This window comes from Melospiza melodia, chromosome Z (genome assembly GCF_035770615.1).
Source record: "Melospiza melodia melodia isolate bMelMel2 chromosome Z, bMelMel2.pri, whole genome shotgun sequence".
NCBI lineage: Eukaryota > Metazoa > Chordata > Aves > Passeriformes > Passerellidae > Melospiza > Melospiza melodia.
This window is the reverse complement of record NC_086226.1, coordinates 45,501,886-45,521,220: the sequence shown is the minus strand read 5'-3', so window position 1 is coordinate 45,521,220 and position 19,335 is coordinate 45,501,886. Positions and strand designations below refer to the sequence as shown.

The 19,335-nt window shown below is 37.3% G+C and overlaps 1 protein-coding gene across 1 annotated transcript; it reads right to left on the bottom strand.

The window, feature by feature from the left end:
- Nucleotides 1–2,156: 2,156 nt before the first annotated feature.
- Nucleotides 2,157–10,150, bottom strand: LOC134431986 (programmed cell death 1 ligand 2-like). The gene is made up of 6 exons (XM_063180293.1): nt 10,081–10,150; nt 8,519–8,881; nt 7,191–7,472; nt 5,701–5,841; nt 4,895–4,936; nt 2,157–2,812 (listed from the first exon to the last, which is right to left on the bottom strand). Exons 1-6 carry the CDS (start codon nt 10,133–10,135, stop codon nt 2,730–2,732), a joined length of 966 nt encoding a protein of 321 aa, XP_063036363.1. The 5' UTR covers nt 10,136–10,150; the 3' UTR covers nt 2,157–2,729.
- Between the last annotated feature and the right edge of the window lie 9,185 nt (nt 10,151–19,335).

The window sequence follows — 19,335 nt, the reverse complement described above, 5'->3', positions numbered from 1 at the left end:
AAGATGCTATTGCTTATGACATGCACCTAGTTGAGAAAAATGTATGGAGATCAATAGAGGCAGTATATATCAGAAAGGGTAACAGTATCTTATTATGCAAGGTATCCTCTCTGCCGTTCAGAAATGTCAGATGACAGTACAATTAAGTCAAACTTTAAAAATACCAAATAGTTTTATGGTCTAACAACATCACGACTCACGGTCAAGTTCAAAACTATTAAAAAAAACAAAAACAACACCACCAAACAGACAAAAACCCCCAACAACCCAGATTTTTTAAAAAACTCAACAAACAAACAAAACAACAACAACAAAAACCACAGAGAGAACACCACAGACAAACAGAACACAAACGCTTCAAACATTTTGCAGGCAGTGTGTATGTGAGAACTCACTTCAGCTGTTTGGGGATAACAGCATGTAAAACAGTAGGTGAAGCAGAAAGAACAGAGACTCATCATGTCACACATGTATCATATGCTCAGTGGTTTACAGTAAAAGACAAGTCTTGCATGAATTCATAGACATATATAGACTGCCAAGCTGCTGACAAGGTAACTTACACATACTCAGATGTGACAGTCAGCTTCATAAGCATCCAGCAAGAGCTGGTGAAAATAGAAACTCATGAGCCAAAATGCTTTTCTAGGTATTATAGTTATTGCAGTAAACAGTGCTATTGTTCCATTCATAATGAAATAGAGTGGATAGGTCGTAGGAGTGTTGTGGAAAGCTGAGCTGCCTCTGCCTAGGGATGCCAGGTGAAACCTTTCAGTGTACAATCCAGTAAGAGGGAAAGCAGGGCAGTGTTTGCCTTGCCTGAAAAATGGGCAGGAAATGCTACCCACACTTGTTCTTTGCTGCTTACACCAAGGCAGCATTTACTCACCAGTATAAAGTAATGACAAGATGACTTTCCTTTCAGCAAGGAACAATGATAATCACTAATTGCAAAGACTGCAGTGTAGTATTTATGTCCATCCACATAAATTCATTTTTATTACTTCGATTTCATTTTCATGAGAAAAAAATAAACAGAAAAATGCAAAATTAACTCTTTCCAGGAACACAGTGGGTTAGATTTCACCACGGCTGACAGAAGAGCAAGGGCTCATAGTTCCCAGCAGAGTACAAATCTGGAACAGAGAGAAATTGCTTGACCTTATGTACTGACCCTTAAATATTGCTAAATGATGCTAGCCAGGGCAGTTTCCAAGCTGCTATTCCATATTAAGTTAACCAATGCTTTAAGAAGCTGCCTCTGATTCTCTGACATGTGCCAGATTTGCCATGTCAGCAAGGACATAGGACATCACAAGCCTAGTGTGGATTTGTCTCAGCTGAATCCAGTGGCTACAAATGGGTAATTAAATGTGCAATACATAGATATTAAATTACAGATGATGTCAGAGAGAGATTAGTTTTTCTCCTCCCAAGTAAAATCAATGGCAGTCTTGCTTTTTAAAACCACATATCCTGGTGAAGCAAGAGAGGGTCTGATGTTCTGGTCTCATAGCAGCACTGTAGGTCCACTTTTTGCTGGAATAAATAGCTGCAAAGTGACACTGGAGAAGCAGTTCCCATCCAAATTCAGAGCAAGTGCTATGCACAAACTTCTATCAGTGGAATTCTTCTAAGAGCAAGGTCATAGCAGAAGTGGCTTCCGTGTGAACACCTTTCTTCAATCTTGTTACATCTATTTTAGTCGAAAACACAGCTTACCAAAGCCACTGGTCTTTCAACACAATTTGACAGATCTTACCCAGTGCCCTTGCTTCAATATCGCATGACTGACTAAGAGGAAAAGGTGTTTCATTTTGGATGTTTTCCCAAATCTGGCATTCCAGTATTAGGAAGAAAAGCAGCCTGGCACAGAAAAGACTCACTTCTTCATCTGAACAAAGGCAAAATTACTGTTTAAAAATAACCAGTGCAGAAATCTATCTGAGCTTCATTTTCACTTTTGCTTCCAAATTCCTCCTAAAGAAAATTCTGTTGAATAATCAGTTCAAATTTGAAACTTTTTATGTTCATGTTTTTTTACCTGACTTACTTTTGAGGTTTTATATAGACGTTAAAATTCTCTTATGCAACATAATGTTGACGTATTGCTACTATTGGGTTGGTTTGGTTTTTTAAATTTATTTGTCCTTTGATTTAAATTCAACCTCTTATTGCTCTTGTGATATGAAATATCTTCTAGCTGTTGCAATGATAAAAGTTTTATACAAGTGCATACAATGATGCAAAAGGATACTTCTGGTAATACGTAGTTTATTGTGTTAGAAAATTTGGAAATGGGATATGGGCTTGTGATGATGTTTCCACCAGAAAGATAATTGGGTATAATAATAATAAGGTAGCATTTACAGCTTTAATTCAAATTCCACAAGAGTTTTTTACTCCAAGCACCATTCCTGAGACTGGAACAGGTGATAAAGGCATTCTTATAGAAAAATCCCTTGAGCAACAGTAAGTCCAAAAGTAAAGTGTATCAGATGCACTCAGCTGACCTCTCCACAGTGGTAAACCACATTTCCTGACAGCATAGTTCTCAGTAACTTCAAGAAGATACAGTATCTGAGGAGGCACAGCTTTCCATCGCAGCAGTGTAAATACATCCCCATGAGTCCACTTTCTATCCTAAGGCTAAAGTGCTGTAATTTTCCTTTGAAGTCCCCAAAAACTGATGGAAAAAGTGCAAATTATGGAATGTAGATGAAGAATTTTCACAGACCCACACTCCCACTGTCTCTTGAAGCTGTGGCAGTTGACAAGTATAAAGCCTCAGTCTGAGAGTTAAAATCATCACCTTAAAGAAAGAAAATGCGATAGTATTAGTTTAAAAATAAATCTGTAGTGATTTAAGAATAAAAAGCCTGATTTTAATGACTGAGTGATAAAGAGTGAAAGCCCAGTCTCCTGGTTGTCAGGAGACTCTCATGCTGAAGTTAAAATGGCTCCTTAAAGCTGTTATAATTTACAAGAACATCTACTGTAATCTTTTCTGAGGAAAGAATTATGTCTTTCATCTGTAGTCCAAATTCTGAGTTTTCTATTACAACAAAGCTATCACTCATTTTCAGCCTTTTAAATGAAATAACAAAAGTGAAATCTGTTTAGAGAGCATCCATGGTAATGATTGTCAGTAAATATGTGCATGTGATTAAAAGTGTGCAGAACTGGGACTTCAGTGATGAGTTTAAGTGTCCTATATATTCAGTTCTGATATAGCTTGAGCTGTTAGTTAAAGGTGGTAACATTAACAGTCCTTGTTACTGTAACCAGGACTGTATGGGTCATTTCCAAGGCACTGTGGTAAAGTATCTGTGGCTTTATGCTTCAACTACCTACTCATCATGGAAAAAAGGTTCTTTCCAGGGTTTCTTAAAAACATCCAATGCTGAGAAATAGAAATATTTGTCATCTGACTTACTGCATGCTGCAAGTAAGACAAAGTTTTTTTGTCATTAAAATGAAGAAGTAAAACCGCAAAGAATGGCCTTGTCTCCTTTAATTTCTTCATTTCACTAAGTGCATAGAAAAGGCTACAAAGGGGAAAAATACAAAGTAATTCAAAAAGCTGGGGGAAGCCAAGCTATGCTCGGACAATATGCCCTGGAATGATGTCCAGACATGCACCAACGCTGTTCTCCAGAATGCTGCTTGCCTTGAGCTTGTGTTCATTAGTGCATGGCGTGATGCCACTAAAGTTTCACAGTGTCACATGAAAAAGAAGAATGAGACTTTGCCTGCAGCAAGGTTTCTGGAAGGTGAAAGTGTCTTTCTGAAAGTGTTGTTTCAATTGTAATATCTACTGATGGCAGTGGATCAAATGCGTACAGTTAAGATGTACACATGACAACCTGAGGTGATTTGGAAATCAGTGAATTCATGCCCTCTTCATCCAATCTCTACATTTCAACTACAAAATTTATTTTTTAAGCTGATGACTTCTTAATGTATTTTTTTAGCAGTGAGAAATATGGGTGGATTCTCAAAAAAATCTTATACTTGGAAAAGCCCTAAGTTGTCTCTGTGTTCACTTGGTTAGCTGCATCACAGTATTACTCCATTTGTCCTCCTTGGCAGCCTCAGGGCTGACCTCAATACACTATGTGAGGGTCTGCTCTGACACCAAGGGAATTATGGCTGAACCAAGTACCTCTGTACCTAACACTGGCCACAGCCTCTCACCTCACAGTGCATTAGGCTGTCAAACTGTTACCTCTAGGTAACAAAATTGATTTATGTCAGTAGATATATTACGACTTTTCTTGTCATATTGATTTATGGTTTTTCTATGGTCATATCTTTTTTTTTTTTCAGTTCAGTTTTAGTATGGAACAGTTAGATACAACCTGACAGTTTTTTAGGTATTGTCTTTCCTCTGAAATGTAAAAATTTCTGGATGTCTCGGCAAGTCAGATTCTCATAAGACAAGAAGTAGCCTAGGAGATGATATAATATTCCAGATAAATGAGGTATCATTTTATTTGTTGTTAAAACCTGTAGCCTGATTTAAAAGTATAAAACTATTGCCACAAATCTTGATGCTATCCAAAACAACCAGCTTTCCGTGAGTATCCTTCTCAGCCAAGACTACTAGAACCCCAACTAGTATACAGAGGTGTGTGCTGAGTTGTATATGAAAGGTACTGGTACCTCAGTGAAAGGGAACCAATATTTATAATTTTTACATTGCCCAAGAGAAAGTCAAAACTTTAGAAACTGCATTTTTAAAAACTCAAGAACAAAAGAATTTAAACTCAAAAGTACCCTCTATTCTGATGTAACATTATTTAGGTTTCAATCTACATATTTTTTTTTAAGATTTTAGATGTAAGAAAGAAAAATCTGTAAATGTAAATTTTAAAAATTGCCTATGACTTACTTTTCTCATCCTTTGCATTAGGGTTCAGCTTTCTTTTCCTGCCTGTTAAAGTAAATATATACAAAATTAGCATAAACATTTCTAGATTTGAAAGAAACTATATTGTAACTATAACTATTCAACAAATCTTTAAACTGAGCTGTAAGCGCAGTTGTTATTAAATCATATCAAATAAATAAACTTCTCTACATTTCTTTTAGAAAACTTGAATCAAAAACTTTACAAAACTTGAATCAAATTCTGAAGTCATAATGTTAAGACTCTCCTTTCATGACTATAAATACATATAGTCTGGTTTACTAGAGTCTGTTCATGTGCAAGAAAACACTAGAATAACAGTCTGTTTGCTTTATTAGTTTTGTACTACTGCACATGCACACAAGGAAGGAAATACTGCAGTAGTCCTGTATCACACCATTTTAGTTGTAGAGCCATAATGGAGTTTAAAAATAAAGGTTCTGTGTAATATACTGTAGACACAGTGTCTTTGTATCTATGAAGAAAACACCGTTCAAACTATGCTTTTACAGTCCTCACGCAAGGCAAAGTTTGTGCTCTGTGCAGAATACTAACTGGTCAGCTTTAAAAATGTATCTTTCCATACACCTTGTCTCACATACATAACACAGTGAGGAAAATAAAACCCAACTCAAATTATCCAAGATCTCATATTCTACCCTCTTGTCATCTAGAAAAAAAATGTGACTGAAGTAATGCAAGTGTGCCTTATTGAAATTTCCTCAAGGTTGTTCACAGGAAAAAGTAAAGAAATAGTGAAAAGTTTCACCATCTGAAGTAAAATGTACCTTTTTTGGGTTGCTCATTCTTGAATGATTTTCTCTTCTGAAATATTATTAGTGCAGAGAGAAGGACAGCTACAGTCACACATGTGGGGATGATTAAAGAGATCAGGAATTTTTGTCCACTGTACTGTGTATTCGTTAAAGCTGTTAAAAACATTAAAGGAGAGTAAATTTATAACTTACAAAACAGGCATTGTTTATCAAGTTATTGGCTCTGTTTCTCCAAAGTCTTGCACTGACTGAACAAAGGATTTTAAAATTTATCAACATAGTGATTTACACTCATAATACGAATAATTTGGTCTGAATTATTACTGTGAAAAGCCTTTAAAAAAGCCAGTCAAATCTTTCATTTGTATGGCGTTTGAGTCTGTCACTATCCTATTGGCATCTGCCTTTGAAATATTTCTATGTATTGATGAGACCTCCTCTCAGTCTTCTCCAAGAAGAAGACACTAAACAGTGTCTCCTCATAAGAGAGATGCTTCAGACCCCTCATCATCCTTGTGGCTGTTGCTGAACCCTCTCCAGTACCTTCTCTCTCTCGTGTCCTGAGGAGCCCAGAACTGGGCACAGCACTGGGCACAGCACTCCAGATGTGGCCTCACTATTGCTGAGTAAAGGGGCAGGTTCATCTGCCTCAACCTGCTGGCAATGTCCTTCCTAATGTGCCCCAGGATACCATTAGCTTTCTTGGCTGGCTTATGGAGAGCTCTTTGTCTGCCAGGACTCCTAGGTCCTTCTCTGCAGAACCACTTCACAGATGTCAGCCCCAGCCTGTGCTGGCACATGAGGGAATTCCTCTCCAGGCGCAGGACCTTAGACTCTGTTCAACCTCACTAGATTTCTCTCTGCCCAACCCTCCAGCTAATCAAGGTCCATGGAATGGCAGCAGAGCTTTCAGGTGGGTCAGCCACTGCACTCAGTTTAGTGTCACCAGCAAACCTGTGGAGAGTGCCTTTGATTCCTTTATCTGGGTTGTTGATAAATTGAATAAGACTGGACCCAGTATTGATCCTTAGGGAATGCCACTGACAGCAGGCTTCCATCTGGGTTCTATTCCTCTGATCATGACCTTGTGGACTCTGTAATTTACCAGTTCTTGATCCTGTTCATCTAACCCACATTTCCTGAGCTTAACCATGAGGATATTAGGGGTGACAGTGTCAAAAACCTTGCTGAAGTCAAGGTAGACAGCTAGATAGAACAATTAAGTAGGAGACTATCAGGGAAGATGCCCATGCAGCTGAAAAAATTCCCTCTGTATTGGCAGGAAAATAAGGAAAGCTACTCTAAAATTAAAATATACAGAAAAATACAGACTGGTTTGTTGGAGTGGAAGCTAGCAGAGACTTCAAAGACACAAATAATAGTGACTTGTTCAGTTTACCAAGAATCAATATTACACTGATTTCTGGCACTGAACTCCAGTGATGGAGCATAGCACATGTATGTATGAACAGTGCCATGAACAAGTTCAAGGTCATACAAACCTAAAGTGGAAAAGTGAGCTGAAGTTTCTCCATTCAGTTCTTTATTCCAGAAGACACACGTGTAGTTCTCACTCATATTTGGTTTGAATGTCAGGATGCTGGTGACATTGTAGAGACCATCTGCAGTCAGTGTATAGGTGGTATTTGCAGATCCGCTGAGACTGAAGTTCTTATTTTGCCAGAAAACCTCTGCCAGAGGAAAGCCTTCTGACTGGCACATAAAAACAAACTTGTCTTCACCTGGTATTCTCATTACTTGAGTATTTATTCTCTTGTAAGATGCTGCATGAGAAGTTGTTGAGTGAAATTGTTGAATGCAACAACAGTGATTTTCCCACTTCACTTTCCCTGCTTCCTTTTAATCCTATGCATTGTCTCTGGCTATATCTGTGGAACACTTATTTAAAATTATGAAGAATGTTTTGTAGAACAATGCAAAATGGATTATTCAATCCTTACCATGCTTACAGCAAAAGAACACACTTCAGTACTTTATGCAGGGCAGCAGTTGGCACTAAATTTATGATTTATTAAGACAGAAGAGACAAGTGGAATCTTATGGGACTCTTATTTTCACATTTGGAATATGCCATTTTCAGAAAGCCTGATTTCATGTTTGTTTTACTGTAGCTTATAAACAGTGTGATATTTTCATCATATTAGAAAAAAATTGACTTTTCATAGGAACTAATGTGGGTCTTAAGAATGTCTGTGTCCATTTTGCATTTGATAAATATTTTTATTTAAATATCTGGGTGGGAAATGAATGCTGCCTTGCATTACACAGCCATGCAACTAGTGGGAAACACCAAAAATCTTTCAAAGATCTAGTCTGTCTTACTTTCCATAACATATACGTTTATTACTAATGCCCATTTGGCTTCAGTGAACACAGAAAATCACATGTCCTTGCTCTGGGAAATGCAGTCACTTGGGGAATCCCCTGCCACTTGGGTCATTGCAGCAGGATTCATAAGTGTATCAGAGCATCTCTGAGAAACTTTTTGGAATGACCAGAGGGTGGCCCAACAAGGGGATCAAAGGAGAGGAGGGAGGTGGTGGCACTGGAGAAGAAGGCTGTAGAAAGAAGGACAGAAGGACAACAGATGGTGTCCCTCCCCTGCAGCAGGTGCCCCGGGAGGAGCTCAGCTGTTGAAATGCTAGCCACCACTAAGACAACTGTTTCAGTTCAGCTGGGGGCTGAGCACAAAATCTTAGTGGGACAACTAGCAACAAGTTCCTTCAGATTTACCAATTTCTACAAGCCTGTGGGAATTTAGTAGAGACATCTCAATGAGTATACAATTACATTTAATTTAACCACTCACCTCTTACTTCCAAAGCAATGTACTTGTAGTCCACGCCCTGGTAGTCAATGAGACATAGATATGATCCTGCATCTGTGATCTTAACATTGGTGATCTGGAGGATGGCTCGTCCCAGCTCCAGTTCACTGTGCAGAAGTGATGCTCTTCCTACGTAATCAGGATGTTGAGACGGATGGAGTGTGTTCCCATTGCGGAATGTGTACACCTCTTTTGATTTCAACAAGCCCTGCCTTTTCTGCTCCCAAACAACAGTCAGAAGTCTTAGATCCACTGAGCCATTCACAGGGAATCTGCATTCCATGGTCACGTTGCTCCCATACTCCGCAATGTAGAGCTGTTGAGGAACTTCAACTGTAAATAAAGCTATGTATGGAAAAGAGAACAGTTTCATTTGTTTCATCAAAATATGTTCTGATTTTTTTTAAAGTTGGGCAAAACTGTGTCACACAGTCAGGAGTATATGGCTAATGATTTGACTAAAAGTTTTAAGCATTTTTTTGTTCATATTCACACTAATATTTTTACCATATAGTAATAATAACAAATCATCTATATTCTGTATTGATTACGGAATCTGAAAGATGAGGTCAGAGTGAACAAGTTTTTGGTGGTGAGTTTTTTTTGTTTTTGGGGTTTTTTTGCATTTTTTGAGTAACTTAAGGCTAGGCCAGTGGTTACGCAGGGACCATTTTTATCAAACTCTGATATGGTCTCTTACATGTTCTAAGGTTGTAGTAAAAGCAACAATTAATTGTGGAAATTGTAAATCTAATTTCTCTATCCTTTACAAAAAGGAATACCAGTGTAGTTCCTGTTAAACGGAGTTGCATTGGATAAATGTGTATAGCTCAAAATTGCTATGTAGCAATTACAGTCTCCACAAACCTGGAACCATGTGAATATCATTTGATTTCACACATTTTCTCAGATATGTGCAACAGTATTACAGAAAATATATCAAAATAATCTCAGCCATTCACCCAATCTGAAATTAATATTGTTATCAATAGGTTGCTATTTTAAAGTGAACTTGATATGGTTATTTCTAATACATCATTCAATATACTTTGTTACTACTTTCATATTGGATGTGCTGTGTATTGGTAGACAATTCAGGAGCACTTGGAAGGGTTGGTAGTGACACTGCGAAGAAAAGTCCATGCAACTGTAGCAAGGGAGAAAATTATGTGAAAAAGTGCCAAGCTCCTTCTGGGTTTTATCTGAGCTGCTTCTGCTACCGGCATGGACAGGGGAACACAAATGATTATACTTTATGCCATCTCACACTTCCCAGTGGGCATTGGTTGCTTTGGTCATTCTCCTTCTCACAGCCATGCCACTGATGCTGGACATCTCAGCTGCCAATACACAATATGTTAAAGAACCCTGACTCTGGAAAGTGACAGACACCTGTCCTGTGCTCAGTCAGTGCCTGTGCCTTCTATAACATGGAAAGCAGAGGCTCCAGACATTACTGACCATTCATGCAAGTATTGCTGGAGGTGCTGAAGCCCACATACTAAAACTGCATTAGTGGAACTGAAAAGCAGTTTCTCTCTTACCTGATACCATGGAGACCTGTGTTTCCAGCAACAGTATTGTGAGGATTTGGAACATTTTCTCAGGTAGATCTGAAATAAAAGTAGAATTGCATTAGAACATGCAACAACTACCTTCTGCTGAGGCAGATCAGAGCCATGCTAGCCTTTAAAATCCATCACAGCTCATAAACAGCAAAAAAAGAAACAAACTCCAGGCTACCAGCGGAAACGAGGAAAATCTGTATTAGAGCAACTCATGCACACACAAAGAACATGAACCAATGGCAATGAAACAGTGGCAATAAAGAGAAATGAAACAATTCCACAACTTCAGTCATGATGTTTTCAGGATCTGTAGCTTGCAGGCAGTTTCAAATAGTCTGACAGGGAAATGCTTTTATATTTTTTACTATCCACAAATAATAATCAATTGCAATTGACTTTGCCCATGTAGGAGAGACTCATGAACAAACACAAGCAGATGTTATAACTGTCCGTACTTACACATGATCTAGTTTACAAGATTTTTAACCCTGCTTTTGTTTCAGCTTTGCCTTGCATGGGGTATTTTGCAGTTTCCTATTGCCTTAAACCTAAAGACCAGGAAATACCTGGAACACATTGTTAGGCAGCGGAAATCTCAGGATGGGTAAATTGAAGTTTGCTTCAGAAAGGATTAGAATGAAGATTTACTGCTGCTATTCTTTCATTTTACATATGGCAATGTCTGATGTGTACAAATTGCCTTGTATTACTGATAGTAAACCATCATCCCTGGAATAATGCAAAAGGAGAAAGTACAGTTTTAGAGTGAATGTATTTGTGTTCCAGTAGCAAGCAGACTATCACATATTTTTCATACTATTGTATACAGATCAACATAACTAAAAAAAGAGGGAAAACGCCAAACAGCAAAGAAGCACCAGAGGCAAAAATCATAACAAAACTAATGAGATAATAGAAAAGACAGAAGAATTACTTTGAATAAAGCTTGTTAACATGTAGTATAATCTGAAAAGAAATAGTGAATAAGATCCAGAAATAAGCTACCAGGAAGTAAAGAAGGGAAGGAGCAATTTTAGACTTCCCCAGAGCTAGACTTACTGGAGGAGGGGTTTTATTTTACTTCCCTATTCTTTTGTGGGCTCAGCTTGAAACATTCTGGTTCCAATTTTCTCAGGTGCAGCATTTCTCTCATTGTTTCTACCCTTGAGCTTTCAGTATCTTGGAAAGCGAGGCTCAAAGCGTAGCAAATTAGCAGCCAAAATTATGGGGCTTTTTGATGTGATGTAACAAATAAAGGTTTATATGCAAACTACTGTAAGCAGACTTACTATATGTAAATGAAAGCTAGTTACCTTTATCAGAGGCTTTTAATACATGATGTATCATAATTACTATGGCTGTGTGAGAAAGGAGATAATAAACACCATCAGTATCTCTATATTCCAGATGCAGAAGTAGAGACTGTTACTATTTACCATCCTCAGTCTCCTACTACACTCACTTCTCCACACAGCTTACCTATTAGAAGATGGACATAAGGGAAAGAACTGAATGAAGAATGAAACTATTTCTCATCAATATTTAGATACTTGGATTAACCTTATGTGAGACATTTTAGGTATTCTGCTCTCTTTTTATCATCTACAGTACATTGAAAATGCAGAGATGTTTATTTTTTAATGTAGGAGATTGTATTTTAAAAAATACACATATTACTGATAGTAAAAATAAGAAGATACACAATCTGCCCCAGCAGATAATCATAATTATTACATATCAAGAAAATCTTGTCTGACCAGAGTGATTAGTTTTAGAAAAGCATTACACACAATATAAATACAGAAAAGAAACCAAATATTAGAACATTTTAACTTGGGATACTGAAAGCAGTCATAGAATGCTTGTGGGAAGGAGGAAGGATCTGTATTAAAAAGATCAAAGATCTATTAGCACAGATGTGTATTAGAAAGATCAAGGATTTGTCAGCAAGGATCTGTATTAGAAGGCATCCTTCTTTATTTCCATAATCTCACAAGCAGACATCAAGCTGTTGTGCAATCTCAGTGCAATTTACCCATGCAACTTCATCATGTGGCTCTGACACACTTCCATAAAAAGCCTGCACCAGCATCTAGAGGGTGATTTCTTCTGAGCTTGCACTACCAATCATTCATGATGTTACAGAATAGCCCTCATGTTCTCCCTACTCTTCATAAAACATATGTCATGGCCTGCTCTTCAACAGTCCTTGTACACAACTATCCTAACTTATCCTAAGCTTATGCAAAAGTCTTTTGTTTTTCTGTTAAGAAAAAGGCCACTTCTAAAATGTATTCATCATATGCTTGTTACAAATTCACAGGGATAAAAGAAGGAACACCATGCCATAAAATTTAATACTTAATGCATCTTACAGCAAAGTGAGGAAAATACACTTCTGAGAACAGTATGAAGTAGCATGACATTTCAAGAGCAATTCAGATGGAGTCAGTAAATTGATTTCCCAGACCAATCGGCAGAAGAAAAAGCAAGTTATCACACAGTGCTCTGTGATTATGAGAGTTAAGTTGAAAAAACCTTGGATAATTGAGGTGGTAAAAAGCATCACATCAAACATCTAAAGATCATCATGGCTTTTTAAGAGTTGTAATAGTTTCAGTGAAGATTTGGGGCCCAAGACAAAAAGTTTGAACATGTCAATGAAAACAAAAGTATGACAACAATCAGGGAAAATGAGGAATATAATATTTATTTTCTTTTTGTACAGCTTTTTAGCTTTTACTGAAAGTATAAAGTTGAAACCCATATTTGACTTCATTGGGCCACAAGCAATATATTATGGTAAATTTTCTTAGTGAATGCTGACTGAAATCCAGATGGTAATGATAATAAATTGCTGAAGTTCCATCAAAGATGGAAATTATACTAAGTATTATTTTTCTCCTCTTGATTCATTCAGTTGATCATGCCTGTAACTTTAACCCTGGTCCCAGCTCACTAATCCAGAGGGTTTATAACAGTTGTCTAAAAAACTTTTGGTAATTTTTGGCCTTACTTCCTACAAAATTTTTAGTGGTAGTCCAAAATCCTTCTCTAAGGAGGGAGAAGGATATTTCTTGTTCCTTCGGAAAATTTAGACTCCCATTTCAAACTGTACAAGCTCTAAGCTCCATACAACTATATGATTAAATTTTCAAAATACTGTATAGACTTTATTCCATTCTACAGACAGAAGTGAAAAGGCACTTATCTTGACTGGATGTTACAAGGATGCTCTCAGGAACTGAAACAGGTGGCAAAATATGAACATCAATCTGCTACATGTTTAAACTGTCGAGCTCTTGAGCAAAAGCTTGGGTAGCTCATTTAAGTAGCTGTGCTTTGTATAGACCTCTTTGGTATGTGTTTATTGTTATTTACTGTTATTTTCAGAAAACACTCCTGTGTGTTTTCACCACAGTGCGTTGGGAACTGAGGTTCGCACCAGTCTGGTGCTAAGAGTAAGGACTGATTTGGCATTAGTGACAACTCTCACAATGTTCGTAATGTTAAGTTTACAAGAAGTATTTTAAGCAAAGGAACATGAAGATCACCGAATATTTTGCAATCTACTCCTCTGTAATAACGGTTGAAACCCACATCTGGGTAATGTAAATTAAATCCTACTGTTTTCATCCATGAAAGGTCATAATGCTTTTCTTAAGTAAAAGAAGCATCTTAACGTAAGATCCTCTGCCTTTGATTAGTACCCTTGCTATGATTGCTCCTGCACATGGCAGGGGGGTTGGAGTAGATCACCTTTAAAGTTTCCTTCCAACTCAAATCATTCTATGGTTCTGTAGTTCTATGATTATTCTCAACACAAGCTTAACAAAGGATCCTGAATATCCTGAGAATCTGTGCTGTTCACTTAACAAAACAACCAGAGAACACAGTCACTGACATAGGGACATTATAGTCTAATAAATAATGGGAAACCCTTTCCCGGAAAAATTGTTTCAGCTATTAAAATATTTGTTTTCTAGCAAATGGATGATTTAGAACAGTAAACACAATTGGTGTCTACATAATGAAATTTAGCAGCATTAAGCAAGGTGAGCTTTTTAGACCCATAGCTTCCAATAGAATAATCAGACCAGCTGGAAAAGCTAAACAAGCTTTCAAGCACACTGGCTTTCCTCCAGGTTTAAAGCAGGACTCAAATCAACACAGAAGTTCACAATAATCTCTCAGATTTCACTCTGGAATACCAAACTATTAAAGGACTAAGGAAGGGGTACTTGGTTCTTTTTAAGTGGCTATGGTAGACAGACCCGTCTTTGAATCCTGTTTCCCTGAGACCAAGGTGTCCCATTGGCAGCACTTTTGATGTGATCCTGCTGGGTTGTAGCAGGTAAAATACAGTTGTTTTTACAACACAGAGAGAAGTGGGGACATTGAACTCCACGGCTGGGAGCTGGGAGGATGGAAATATCACCAGGCTGGCCAGTTGGCCTGTGCTCACCTCCACACAAACTGCCTTGTACACTTCTGCAAAGAAGGTTTTGCTAGCGGTCTTGCAACCTGAGACATCTTGAGCTGGTAGACTTTGTTACAGATTTGAAATACAAATATTGCAGTTGATCTGTTCACTCCTACATTCACTGTTTTTCCTCCTCTGCTGACAGACTCTGCAACATTAGTGAGCCTAGATCAGCTATGTTTTCCCAATGACTATGCTTTTCCTAATCCCTCTCCTTCTGCACTCTCTGTCTTATTGTACTACAAAGCTAGTACCCATACTAAGCACAGGACAGTGCCTTCTGGAAATAATCCAAAATTACAAACTCATCTTAATCAAAAGCAATCAAGCTGTGTTAACAGGCATCTGACTTGGCTCCATTTGACTCTCCTTGTGTGAAATGGAGTTATTTTGGTCAAAGAGACTATCTTCTCATGCACCTATGTACACAGCAAAAGATTATATAGTCCCAGTCACAGATTCTTTTGTCTTTTTCTGTTACTGAAACTCCCCTGCCTTCTGTACATTTTGCAAAAACTTTCATGGAAGCAAGTTTTTTCAACAGCTTTCCTCTAACACTCTCACATGTACAAAAAGGCACAACTTTTTGACATCTTCATGAAATGGCTAAACTGATTTTACTTTCTGTGGAAGGATCTAGTTTAAAAAAAAAAAAGAAAGAAACAAAAAAAAATAAAGAAAAAAGTTTAAAAATACTAGGTCAGAAAATAAACAAGAGAATAAACAACAAAAAAGCATTAGATACTCATACAAACTACAATTGTTCTGTATCTCACCATCAGAAAGAAGGTACTTTTTTTCTATTTCAGGAATTTAATAAAAAATCCTAACCATGCATATTAAAATTTGTTCAAAGGCCATTTCTTCAGCCTGTCTCAGTATATTTTGTGGACATAATCTCTTGTTCTTATTTTCTCAAACCTGCCTTATCCAAATACCACCTCACCTGCCATTCTTCTTGTCTTTTGCTCACTTGTTGCAATCCCTTATTGCCCATCTCACCACACGGGCAATTTATTGTTGGGACAATTGGTTTGTCCCTGATGTTTACACGTGACAGCCTATTTGCATAATTTCAGTCTGCTCTCCATCTTCCTTCAGCCTTCAGATGAAGATATATAATTTCTCACTTCCTCCTTTGCTCACATTATCTGCAAATTCTCACTTTCCCTGCATTGTTTAACTGTCACCTGTTGAATATTTTCCACTGTCAGTTTTTTGTTCCATGACAAATATGATCATTCTAATACAGCTAAATTTTTTTTTCTGTAGATACTAGTATAGAATTGGGGTGAAATTTTGTTACATTTAAAAAGCAGTTCTGTATATCATAGAACTTTTCAGAGCCTTTCCACTCTTAGCAGGATTACTGAATACAGACTGACATTTTGGCATGATACACTGCAAATTTTCTTTTGTATCTCTAGCTTCTACAGAAAGAAAGACTTCTTAGAGAGGCACAAGAACTTCTCCTCTTCATAGCTTATGCTTTTTGTGGGATGCAGAAGGTGAAAGTCTCCAGACTTGCTGTACAATCAAAACAACCTGCAGGTAGTATGTTAGTAACAACTGAAAGAAAGTAAATAGGAATATATAGATACAAATATATACAGAGGTTTTTTTCTCCATTCAAATCCTCCCTAAAATTCAGGATGAAATATTTACTAAGAGCTACATCCTCATGTACAAGCTGAAGAGGCTCACCAGCACCACTCCTCTGCCTTTGCCTATGAGAGAAGATAGAGTTGTAAGAGAGTTTCAACTTCTAAAAACATCAGGGTTAGAAATTTATATGGACCTGTGTTTTAAGATCTGGAACTTATCCAGTCTTTCATTCACAATCAGATTCTGTATCCCAGTAATAATTTGAAAATAAATTAAGTAAATCTTAAGAATCTAGGAAAAAACCCTCAATCCATCAGCCAGAAATACAGGAAAAATCAATTTGCATTTTATCAGTGTTATACTCACATCAGATCTTTACGCAGGTCATTGCAATCTGATTCATGTAACAGCAAAGATTCCCAAAACTCTATCCTATTTGCACAATAGCAGAAACTACCCAAGTCGTATGACAGTGTATAACATGCACCAATAGCACAGCTTGTAGGCTGATCTTATTCAGCTTGTAGGCTGATCTTTATGTCATAGAAAACCTGACTCTGTTGAAAGGACTTTTCTCAGGACATTGTTAGTTTCAGTTTCATGCTGAACGTACACTGAGCTCATTTCTCTGCATTGCTGAGAATGTGCACGCATCCAACAAAATTATACAAATCACTCTGTAAAATCTATGTGCTCAAATTATGCTTTTGATTATGCCCATGATTTTCGGTGGGTTTATAACCATTTAAAGCAGTGTACAGCATTGGCATCTGAACTTGCATTTATTAGGACTGTTGTACCTTCATCATGTTACATTTTCTTACTTTCATCAGATTAATTTTACAAGAATTTGTCAAGCAATTACCTAATATTTGAATAATCTATTTCGTCTTAATTTTTATCTAGGTTGATGTTATTACCAAAAAAAAAAAAAAAAATCACTATGAGGCTAATCAAATACTTCAGTGAGGTTGTGAATCTCCATGCTTACAAATGCACCAAACTTTACAAGACAAAGCCTGCGCAATTGTTTTTACGATGTCATTGCTTTGAGTGGAAGATTTGATTAGGTGACTGATAGATCTCCTTCCGATATAAAAGTGTTTTGTTCTATCAAACAGTTTTATCAATGGACACATCTTTTCATTTTTCATCACTCTATCTTTTAATTTATGATGACATAATGAGTGAATTTTAATTTATGATGTCATAATGAGTGAGAGACATAAAAGAGATACAGATGTGTTTGTGCTACACATTCTCTTTTGTCTCCTATTAGATTCTCACTGCTTGCGAGAATTGTGCTCTACCTCAACACAAAAATGATTGTGGCTTTACTCCTGCAAATCCTAGCTGGTTTGGGAAGATGTATGATGATTGCCTGCCTCACAGTTCCAGACTGATTTATGAAATTATGTTTTCTGCTGCCTAGTGCAGAGCAAACTAGCTCAACAAAACCACTGTTACATTACTTTATTCTTCTTCAGTAAGCTTATCATGTGTAGCCCTGTCACACAAAGTAATTCACGAGTAGTCTCACCTTTTCCTGAAAGAGCTCCAATGACTTCTTTGGCAGAAGTCAATGATTTGGATGACAGAAAAGAAACACCAAAGTTACTTCACAATCACCATCACCATCTTCTGCTCATTCTGAGCTAGTCCTGCCTACAGTATGTTTTCTTCATGTGTTCCCGTACTGGAACAAGGAGACAGCTCAGTGAAATCGCCCAAGAATCAGTGACTTGCCTTGGGCATCACAAGAACCCAGTAGCATCTGACTTGCCTGGGACAATCATATACTTGCAGAGCCAGAAAAATATGGAGAGAGAGAGAGAGAGACAGTGAATCTGGGACAATATGCTGAAAAAACAGAAGTCCTACGGTTAAGGTCTGCAAAAGCAGAAATTCCACTTTTAACGCCTCTGTTGTTTTCCTGTCTAGCCCATGCTTGAATGATGTACCATTGGAATTTTTTTAACCAAAGGGGAAAAGGGACACAGTCAAAAGTCCTGCAGTTCTGCTCCATGGAAAGCTGTGCAGGTCAACAGCAATGATTCTATTTTTCATATTATTAGATCTTTATTGGAATTGTAATTTTCAATAGCTTTTATATCCTACGAAATTAAATGCCACATCACAAAGCAAGCCACCACACTGGTTCATAGTTACATTTGTAAAATAAATGAGTCCTGAACTGAAATAGCAATAAGCCAATTTTGATTGTGCACATGAACCAGGCTTTTCTGAGCAGTTTTGAAAATGTGCTAATAATAATGCTTGGCTACTAGGAGGTAAAATGCAGCTTACTGAAGCTAAGTCTGCTCCTGCTTGCTGCTGTATTTTGTCTTCCAGATATCCGAAAACACTGAAGCATCATGCAAATGTTTTTAATGGAAGGAAAAAATGTTATTACACATATAGTGTTTAACTACATTTTTTGTCTTAGGATAGGAAGGATTTCCACTTACCTATTTCTCATTAACTAAATGCTCTATTTTCACTCTGATGTGTATTATCCCTGTGTAATGAGCAGAAAATACTTTACCTGAAACCACTTATGGCATTGAAGGATAAACATGTGGGCCTGTCTCCCTGTATTCATAAAAGCGAAGCCACAAAACTTAAATTCTACTAAAAGCTTAATTTCTAAAATAAGATTAGACAAGTTCAGCCTTGTATTTCAGAGAAGTATAAAAGAGAGCTTATTTAGTAAGGGCAGGGCTTTATGCTTTACCTGTTATTCGCCTCATGTCCTGCTTTTCTAAAGAATTAGCAAAATTTTATGCTTCCCATCAACCACTCAGGAATTCAATCACTGTCATTTTAGAAGTTAGGGTTCAGCTAAAGAATTTCTATTTTTATCCCCTCATTTCATTATCTTACTCATCTGATATACAGCACTTTGAACAGTAACTTGCCCTTCCTCCTACTGGGAAAAGAGAAATGTAACAGTTCCTGCTGTAGAGTAGAGTTTGATAAAGACATTAACTTCAGTTCCATAACACTAAGCAAGCACTGCTTTGCAAAGGCTTATAAGAACTAACAAGAGGAGACTTCTTCACTTTTACTGTAAAATGCACACAGCTGTCCAGTCCCAAACAGGAAGTAGAAAGTGAAAAGGTTATCTTGTCTGGAAAGGGAAT